Raw genomic sequence first — 10903 nt, 5'->3', positions numbered from 1 at the left:
CACACGTCTCTAATCATCCCGCCTTATCTTCCAGCGTCAGTTTTTTTTCATAATTTTTTTTTTATTCCTCGCCTGTGCGCATTCTTTCCCATTCTATCCGTTCTCTACGCCTCCCCCATTTTCGTCTCGTCTCGACTCGCCCGTTCTCGAATCCATCTCTCTTTATCCTTGATTGCGTCGAGCGTTCTGTCCTTCGAGCCACGACTCAGCGAATCGGCGAACGAAACGGAGCACATCCACCGTGAACGTCACTCGTAGCATGTAGACCGAACGGAGCTGTCATTCGTACGTCGCGAAGACGAAATCGGAGTGCCTTCTGTGATTGATAATCCTAAATGTCCCTTCGGACTCCTCAGTGTGCGGTGCTTGATGTATATCGGAAAAGGATCATACATCAGATTTCACATATCGGTTGATTTCAGTTGGCGATGCTCGAATAGGAGATCTACGTGATGATGATATCTTCAAAATTAACCCGATCGCAGAAGGGGAGACTCAGAGAAAGGACGGAAATGTAATTACCTAATAATATCAGGTCAGTAGACTTTTGAATTTCTTGTTCTATGGTTTAAAAATATTTTCAGACATATTATAACGATCGTGCATGATAAATGTATGGTAACAATGCATGCTTATTGGGTAAACGAATATTGATCGATTATTACGCGAGCTGCCTTACATTTCGGTGGAAGATTTCCGCAATAGCCCAAACAGCAGGCAACCAGTCAGACATCTCAGCATGCTGGGCTTACAAACTCCATGGACTTTTGAGAACCATGATTTCGTCATGGGTCGTGAACTAATAAGGTCGTTTTATGACCGTTTAGGCACCGTTTTTTTCTTTTTTTTTTTCCCTTTCGCATGGGATTCTTTCGAGAACGCATTAAATAAATTCGATCTATCGGGTTCCGCGAAGCTCTGAGACAAAAATTTTAGGATATTTGACCTTGCCAATATCCATTAATAACTCGTGTGTTATTTATATGTGTCCGTAGGCAAAAACTCAAGATGGCCATGAAAAACAAAACGCGTATGGACTTCTACTGTGTACTGAGCAATTATTTCAGTTGGATTCTCACAAAATCACTTCCATCCTGCACGAATCAGCAATATTTAATAAGCATCTTATCATACGCAACTTGGATTAGACTGCAACCGGGATTGTTTACGGTGAGAAAAATACGGATACTGTAACATTTTTTATATAACGTAATTAAAAACTAACCAACATTTTACCTGGATTAGGAATGGAAGATATTAATGATCGAGGTCGTCTATCGCTTCATACCAGCAATTCCAGAAGATATAATTGTTAGTTTACTCTATGCGAGATGCCAGACTGCCGTCGATCTTATCAGACTCTGCATCCTTGCCAGGAACAGCCACCAGCGAGGCGTTATCCGATGAGGAATGTGAAACCCCCTGTACGTATACTGAATGTATCCTGAGTGTATTCCTGTCCGGTATACCTTCAGTATACGTAACAGGAGGCTACACCGAACAACGTTGAACTTCTTCATCGGCGCAGTTTCCTAATTATCAATAATCTTCATGCTATAAAACATAGAATCTTAACAAGATAGAGAGAATAATAAAAATAGAATCACTTAGAATAATAAGATATTTCAATTACCTAAGATGTCGCAAATTATACCTTGAATATAATTATTTGTTTATTTTAAATACTTTTAATGTAACAAATGTTGTTAAATGTTCACATGCTAATATTCGTAAATTTGTTGATTGTATAAAGAGTATTAATAAAAGAATTATGCATATAATTACATGTATAATATTAATATATTTTGGTATACATGCATGTACACATTTAGTATATACATATATATATATATATATATATTACATAGGTACAATATATATAAATCTTTCTCTTAGTACAAAAAATTATTTTTTGACAATAAATATTACGTTTTCTTAGCCGAACTTATACTATACTTATAAAGATGCTATTAATAATTTAATTAATTTGCAAAATATTTGTTTTATATAAAAGTTAAACTTCCTTTTATACAATAAAAATTGTATTATTTTCATCTTATATCCTTTGTAAAGTAATCTCTATATATTTTTAATAAAATTGAAATAATTACGCGTTATATAAATCATATTTAATAACCAACGTAATATCACGAATATATATATAAAACAGCAATGAATTTACTGATATTATTATATTTCTTTCAAGTACCTTATCCATAAATTAAATACATCTAACAATAAGTATTATATTGTGTACATGATAATAACATCTTTAGAAACCACAATTATGATAAGTAAATATACGTTGTATATATAATAATGTATTTTTGACAAAAATCGCAATCATAATATACATATTTTCTATAAATATAAAAATAAAAACGAAATATGCAATGTGTAAATTATGCATGTGTGTATGTATATAATTTAAGAATTGCATAACAAATTAAAGAATTAACAATTTAAAGAAGTATCAAGTTTTTATACATATCAACTGCTTTTCAAACAAAAAAATATATAAAATGTATATTTTTAAACGTATTTCGAAACTAACCTAAATTAAATAATATTTTTAAATTTGCGCTCTACTCTTTCCAGTATTTTTTTAAACAGCAAAATCTATTTTGAATAGAGCACAGTTAGTATTACTCTTTCAGTATTAATTAAATAAAATAGTCAATGTTACTTCTTAAAATTAGATAAGAAACACATAAAAAAAGAAATATCTTATTAATCCATAAATAAAAGAATTCAAGAAATCTCAAAATACATACAGTTTCGTGATATTTGTTTTAAATTGAAAAATATTTTTCGCTTGATCTGCGATAATTATTCTTTTTTTTAAATAATAAACTAAATAAAAAGAATTATTAGAAATTTTTAGTGAATTATTTTGTTTATATTTAAAAATTTAGCTCTGTTTTTTTAGATACACTTCTATAAGATTAAATAAAATAATTTACATATAAAAAAAGAGAACTAATACATATTATTTATTTATTACAATGTGCAACTAAAAAGCGTAAAATTAACTTTGTCGTACGTAGAGCACAAAACTTTCTAATAAATTTTCAACGATATAAATAAGAAATATATTGTTCCATTCAAAAGTGACATTTTTAGAGTAAGCGATAAACCTTCTTCGAATTTTATTGTATAAGATCAAGCTTGACAGATTTTTCCTTTTTTAGAGCGATCATAAAAAGAGTTAAAAGGAAAAGAATTCAGAGCATTATTGTCGCTGGTTGAAGCATGAAGGGTAAAAAGGGTTAAAGAAAGCAACTAAACGCAATAAAATTAGAAAGAGTTAGAAAGCTAGGGAAGGGTTGTCTATGGGTTAAAAATTTCACCTTTTTAGAAAATTCGTTCAGTTTACGTCAGGTAGCGAACGAGTGCATACGATCATAAGAATTTTCGAAGCAAGGTGCTGCTGGCAAAGGTTCAGAGTAGTAAGTTAATCATTTTATGCATTTATTTAAACTTATAAAGAATTTTGTTGAGAGATAATTGATCTCTTTGTCGATAACTGATTCCTCGTAACTCGTTTTAACTTAAATCTTGTTAAAAGCAATTTTTTAAATCTATTTTTCTGTATAATAATAATTTCTATGTAATTAAATTAATAATAACAAAAGAAAATACAGAAAATATATAAATAAGACGTCTTATGTTTCAAAAAATTAAAACATAAGACGTCTTATTTAAAAAATGTCATTAAAACGTTTTTTAGACATGTGAAACATCTTTAACATGTTTTTAAGATGTTCCGATTTTGGACATATGACTTGTCTAGGAATCTTTTCAATTCTAACAAAATATAGTTTCACGTAAAATTATTCGTGATATTAATAATATTTTCTGCATATAAAGCAGTTAAGACTATAAAATGTTAATCTTTCAATATGTCTACTTTGTCAAGAAATATTAATCTAACAGGCATTTAAAGAACTAAATATATTAATTTAAATACATATATATTATACACATATACTTTATAATTCTCAATATATATGTACATTCCGGTAGTTCCTATTCCTTTAAGGTAAAACAAATTATTTTTTACTAAAATGCATATAACAAAAACGATATTTAAACTTTTCTATAACAAAATTTTCTTAAAATAATAACAAATAAACTAGAATTTAGATAAAATTTTTAGTTATTATATTAAAATGATTAACAGGCAATCGTGGTTGCAAGAAATGCTATCACAAAGATGAAGTAGTCTTTAAATTTATTCTATAAAATAACAAAATAAATATTCAATTATTCAGGTAATCATAACGAGATAAAATCGTACAAAATCTTGATAAAAATATGCAAATGGACCAGAAAAATAACTCAAGCTTCTTTTTCACATAAATGAGGTATTGTGTCATCACTCGCGAATGCGGCGCTTTTCTATCGTAGACGTAGCGATATCTAGAACATCGAACTCGCGAAATAAATTTCACGTGGCCTCATGGCAAGGAACGCAAAGGGTCGCATAGCCGGAGGATAACTTTGAACATGTCCGACAAACATGAGAAATAATAAAAAATAAACCTAACTTTACTCGTGGCGAAGAGATCGACGAAGTGAGATAGAAGCAGTAGGGACGTAGGGGAAGAAGAGCGGAAGATAAGGATAGGAACAAAATTCAGAATGAGATGAAGGACGGGAAAAAGACGTCAGTTTAGAGCGAGAAAAACTGAGAGGAAGACAGAGAGATGTGCCATTGAGAGTGTTGGATAAAGAGAGCATCAAGGAAAGGAGACGGAATGAGAGACATAGCGATGGAGTAAGACGGAAATGGAGGTGCTCTCACTCTTTCTCCCTCTTCTCGCGGCCAATGAGTCGCCGTCGTTTTGATGGCCCAACCCTCGGAGCAACATGGCCGCCAAGTGCAAAAGGGAGCTTAAGTAAGGGTTAGGTTAGGCTAGGCTCTCGTCCTTTCTGGACCCGCTGCTTTTGTGGGAGAGCTGCGCGCGGATGGAGTGGGATGGGACGTTGTCAGCCATCATGGGATAGGAAGTGCAACGCTTCGTATCTCCATGGTTCTGGCAACTTTTGAAATAATGGAAACCTAATCCAAACGCAACTACTGCGTCTAAATAGCGTCTAAGTAGTAGATGATCGTTACTATTCGCCGGTATTTGCAACGAGTATCGTCTTAATTGCATCGTGTTCGGGCAGAGAATTTCCAATATCAACAGCAAGTGCACGTGAATTAAACTAATTTCAAACAAGTTATCATAGAGATTCTTGCAATATATTTTATTGGGTATTACAGAAATGTAGATCGCTATCATAAAATTCATGCAAACAACTTTCTGTCGTGATTCTGCTATGAGTGGAAAATGGAATTAATTTATCGCTAATTTTATTTTAAAGAAAACAGCGGTTCGGAGAGCTCGATCAAGTTAAATCGCTCACAGGAAAAAAGCAAACCGGTTGCTGACTTCACTGTTTGCTACCAAAAGCAGGTCTGCTAATTTATCATTTTTCGTATCGCTTGAACATATTCAGTGATAATTGGCTCCTAATCCGTAAGTTTCTGTGCGTACTAATATTAACGCAGCATTAACCTAACCTATGATATCGTAGAGATAATTACAAGAAATTTTACGCAAATAAAAGATAAGATAACACAATAAGAATCGCTCGAATGCATGTTTATCGTTTACTTTCATTAAAAAATACGGAGAAAATGTTATCGCTTTACTTTTAAGAAGATGTTTGCAAGTATTTCCTTCAAATATATTGTGAATTCATTCAAAATAATATCCGAATTTATGAACATTTAAACATTTATTAACGAATTAAAATAACTGTTTGATTAAATTATTATATTTGATTCTTTAGAAAATATTTTTTGTTATTTTTAATGCATATCATTACGTCAATATTACATTTAGATTATCGAAAACATTATATTATTTCAAGTATTTCTAATATTACTTTTACTAATTTTAACGTGTTTATAAGAACGATATTTTTCAAATTAGCTTTTAAAAATATGTGATACATTTCAAAATTACACGATTAGACATGTTAAATACTATAAAAATTTGATTTCAAAAATTTATTTTCTATATTTAATGTTTTTAATTATGATATTCTTATAGAATCAAACATTTAGCTTCGAATGACAATTCCATAGTTTCTCTCTCTAATTAATTTTTTTATTAGCAACAAGTGCGCTAGTTTTCTAACTAATTAGAAAACTAACAATTAAGAAGATATAATTTTATAAATTATATTTTTTAGCTTTGCTAGTTTTCTCATTAAAAATATATAGAATTTTATTTTTTCATTTTATTTTTTAGATGCTAATTTTCTAATTTGCCAAAACACTAGCATATTAATTTTCAGTAAAAAATATCGTGTAAATCAAGCTTTACCGTACGATAAAGTACTTATTGAAAAATGCATTTTTCGGATTATTATTCCACGATATATCTAAAGTTTATCAAAATCGCAGATGAGGACTTGCAAATGTTTTCCTCGTTAAGTCGTAAAATCGAAAACGATGTGAATGTTTGACAGATATACAAAATGAAATACGTGGCGACATGCACATCGTGCAGGTAGTAAAGCGTCTTCAAATGCTTTAAAACATCGCGTCTCGCGTAGTAGAATTGCAAAAGTTCAGAGAGGAAAAGCGCGAAGGCTATGACTTAACGACATCAATTAATTCGATATAAAACAGAGGTGCAATTTCTTTGCTTGTCTTACGATATTAAATGTGGAATTCATAGCAAATGCTGGTTGGTTAATTAATTTCTGCCCGTCTTATGGTTGACTTACGGCAAATATGCATTAATCTCAGCAAATGAACCATATGCGTTTCCGCATGCATTAAAAACTTGAGATCATTTGTTTAATTTTCGTAAAAGTCTTACCTACATTACATTAATTCCAACAAATTTATATAACATTTTGACAAATACCGTAAAGGTAAATGACTTGGGGCAGGATGTATTTTTGTTAAATTTAATTGTGATATCTATCCATGAATCTCTAAAGAAAGTTTAAATTTTAAATTTTCTTTAGTAATTCATGGATTAAATTTAACAAAAAAGTACGTGCTGTCCCAAGTTACCTGCACTGTCCCAAGTCATCTACATTTGCGGTACCTTTTGTAAAAGATTAAAAACTTTACACTTGTACGATGATGTATAAATATTAATCATAACGATTTAGTCTTAGAACAGGAAATGCAATCGGTAGTTCAATCGAATCACACTTTGAAAGGTACATTTTTTAAAATTGAGCAAAATCTCATCTTAGTATCGGAGTACCTGCAAATTCGCATTATACAAGCTTTCGCCTATTAACGTATGCAGTATATGATGCTATCGATATACGCACCAGACCGTCGTGATGAGAATTTCTTTTTCGTCTGAAAAGCAGAAGACGAGGAAGAGACGCAGAGCGCAAAAGAGAAAGGAGATAAGAAGAGTGTCGGCTCGAATACGAATGGCCATCGACGGTATCGGTTACTATAAATTGCAGAGAAAATCGTACCTATCCGCCGTAAAGGGTGAAGTAAAATAACGAATTAACGGCGTAGGGTGTGTCGCGGTGTGCAAAGTGCCGCGTTCTTGGTGTGCGTTTCCGAAACTACAACACAGTGACAAACCGCCGCCACCGCCAAGATCTGGCTGTTTGAACGTGAATGTGAATTTATAATGGCGTTGTACTTTGCAAACTACCTCTTAGAGAAGTTATAAATAATGTCTCTCGCAAGTAATCGAAGGGATGACAGGGGTGAAATGTGAAAGAGAGAGAGGGTTTACGAAAATGCGTGAGTAAGGAAAGGATATTTTGTTTACGATATTTTTGCGTTGTCTTTAAATTAAGATAAAACACGAGGAGATATGATAAAAACTAAGTTTTATAATTTCGTTAATTATATTAATACGATCGGTTTATATTAATCAAAAAGGTTTACAAACATGTGATTAATTAAATTTGAATCCAATAACAAATTAATTTGATATTTTTTATGTAATATATCTAAATGTTAAAATTCAATTTGTATGTTTCAATTCATCTGTCTTAATACACGGAAAAAATTTTTTCTTAGAGTTTTACCTTGAAAATATGGTAGTCCTGAGACAACATTGTATTTCGAAGAATTTCATGTAAATTTCTCTCATCCATTAATAAAACTACAATAAAATATATAATAAGTTTGATTAATTTTATTGAAGTGCATAGTAAAAATCTTTAAAATATTGTATTATACAGCTACCATATTTTCAGGGTAAATTTTAAGAGACAATTCTGTCCATGTATGATTACTATTTTTAGTCGTACACAGAAAGAACGATAGCGTTTTGTTGAAGTATCTAAAAATTTAGCTAAATCTGAAAATAATTTAATATCAAAATAATACAGAATAATTATGTGGAATGTTCAAACTGATTGTTAAAATGTTAAAACTTTTCGCAGCACTGTCATCAACATTTAAACGTTCTACATAATTATTTGGATGATTAAATAAAATTATTTTTAGATCTATATAATTTTTAGCTACTGTAGTAAAACCTTTCTTTCTATTTAAAAATGATGTTAAAAAGCAAAAGTATATTATATTGGTTTATATAAAAAAGTAAATCTTTATACTATTCGAGCAATATCTATTATTGTATTTAAATAACTCAATGAAATGGAAGTAACGTAACATTTTGAAGATAATTTTAAGACCTTTTTTGTCTGCGTAAAAATTAGTTGAGTTTATTTTCTTTTTAATCTTGATTGCTGCCAACCTCCAGTTATCCATCACAATTTATACCAGTTTAAAGATTTATTGATATAAATTAGGTATAATTCTAAGTTCCATAATGTTTTATGATATTCGAGTGTGACACGTATCGCTTAAAGATAAAATTTGTTAGCCGTTCACTTTAACCGACAAAAATGAGTAATGAGAAGTAATATTATTTTCCATCGATACTTGCCCTGACACGATGAACAAGAACTCCTTAAAGGCAACGTCTATATTTTACGTTTTTCTATGATTATAGTCAGCGTAAAGTACAGCTAAGAGGATACTTGCAATTAAAGCTATAATAAAACACGTGCGGTTTTGTTTCAACGGTTTTGCATCATCGTCGTTCTAGAAAGTCGGCAGCGCCGAGAAAATTGCTAGAATACTTGGCCGTTACGGTTAGTCTCTTGCGGATGCAATCCATTTCTTTGATGCATTGTCATTTTTATCTCAACGTAATCGTCTCTGTGAATCTTTTACAACACTGCCCGTTACACTATTTTATATGCATGCCAGTTCAAATTACTCGGCTATAAAAACTGCCTTTTTCAAATTCAAATTATGCTCGTGCGAAATAAGACGAGCATAACGCCGCTTGAACGTCCGCTATACTTCGAATTATGATGAATTTCTCTTAAGCTAACCTATTTCTTCGCCATACCGTTGTTCTCCTAATCATGTTACCGGAAAATCCGCGCAATTATGTACAATCATCTCATGCACATTGTGTATCTGCGATGTTTTGAACTTACCGGTATTCAGGCGATTTTGACGGCTTAGCATGTTAGTAATCTGTAATTAGAAACAAGAATAATCGTTAATAAAGATTTCTGTCTTCTCTGGTAATGATGCGTGGAGTATAAAATGGTTTAGTATGTACACTTGTTTCGTGTAGCACGTGCATTTTTAACTATACACTATTATTCTACGAAGAATTCCTTATTGAAGCACACAGGGGGGTAAAAAAGATAGTCTAGGTTGGTGAAAGCAGCTTGCTGATGTGTCGCTTCACTTTTCGCTAGAAAAGGGTTAAGAGAAAGTTTCTTATTTACTGCACTATAAAAACGAAAGGGTTCTTTTTTTCGAGCCAGGTCTTTCTATCGACCTTTTACCATTGCCGTCGGCATACCGCGATTTCTCCGACAGTGTACGGTGGTCTCCTTGCTAGTAACTGAAACTTGGACTTTCACGATGCAGAAAATGCATCTAAAATTATTTTAACAAATATTGAGATATAGTAAAATAAAAAAAAGATATCTTGCAAAATGTCCTCGCAAAGAAATTTCTTCGATGTTATATATTGAGGATTCATCTTAATCGGTTCGGTTCGATGATAAAATTATTAATTGGTCGTTGCTGTTGCATTTGACGCTATAAATATGGGAGTACAATCGGTGATGACATGCGTGCAGTGTATAATAGAAGGTTCAATTATGAGACTGTGTGTCAATCGGAGACAATTGCGTGAAGGCTAAAGACATTTAAGTGTAATCATCAGTAACACTTTATCACCATTATATATCTTGATTCATATTTGCGTGTACCTTATGGGCGGAACCCTCTATCGCGGTTTTATCATCACGAACCCTTCTCGCACGAACGATTTATATTTATATATTTGTTGATGTATCTACGAGAACTTTGTTGCATACGCGATTGGCGTATAAAAACAATACAATCAGCGAGTTGTTACAAAGTGAATAAAACGATTAAGTGTAAATTGTCTTAAATGTAAATCTTGGAGATATTATCAGAGATGCTGGATTTGTAATATTATTTGAAGACATTGCGAAATTTGTATCTTTTTTGTTTCTTTCAAAATATTGAAAAAAATCGCTAATTCGATAATTTCAAACAAAATTAATTCATGTATTAATTTATAATCATACTAAACGTGTGGTTGATTGTACGATTCAGATAAGTATTTCCTGGACACTTTTTCATCTTTCTTTCTTTTATCATTTATTTTTCGCAACAGTATGCCGAGATTGATGATTACGAGTTGATAATGATTCGTATATTAATAGTTTGTTAATAAAGTACAGCAATTATTGCAGTTATAAACGTCGATATCGACGACATTATTGTAACTTTACGGGACATTAACCTACAATGCGCAATCTTTCTCTTTTCATATTTCTCTAT

General features: G+C 31.6%; 1 protein-coding gene and 1 long non-coding RNA gene across 2 annotated transcripts in view; one reads left to right on the top strand and one right to left on the bottom strand.

Moving 5' to 3' along the window:
• The first annotated feature begins 643 nt into the window (after nt 1-643).
• LOC108766228 (uncharacterized) lies at nt 644-1407 on the top strand. Its single transcript, XM_018515393.1, has 2 exons — nt 644-1170; nt 1246-1407. The coding sequence occupies exons 1-2, from the start codon at nt 1009-1011 to the stop codon at nt 1405-1407; spliced, it is 324 nt and encodes a 107-aa protein (XP_018370895.1). The 5' UTR covers nt 644-1008.
• A 7272-nt stretch (nt 1408-8679) lies between these two features.
• The window catches only part of LOC108766271 (uncharacterized), a 63341-nt gene continuing 61117 nt past the window's right edge, over nt 8680-10903 (bottom strand). The window contains exon 3 of the long non-coding RNA XR_001940361.1: nt 8680-9550. This is a non-coding gene — a long non-coding RNA (uncharacterized LOC108766271). The remainder of the gene's footprint in view (nt 9551-10903) is intronic.

This window comes from Trachymyrmex cornetzi, unplaced genomic scaffold (genome assembly GCF_001594075.2).
Source record: "Trachymyrmex cornetzi isolate Tcor2-1 unplaced genomic scaffold, Tcor1.1 scaffold579, whole genome shotgun sequence".
Classification (NCBI taxonomy): domain Eukaryota; kingdom Metazoa; phylum Arthropoda; class Insecta; order Hymenoptera; family Formicidae; genus Trachymyrmex; species Trachymyrmex cornetzi.
The sequence above is the reverse complement of the archived record's forward strand: the minus strand, read 5'-3'. Positions and strand labels throughout refer to the sequence as shown.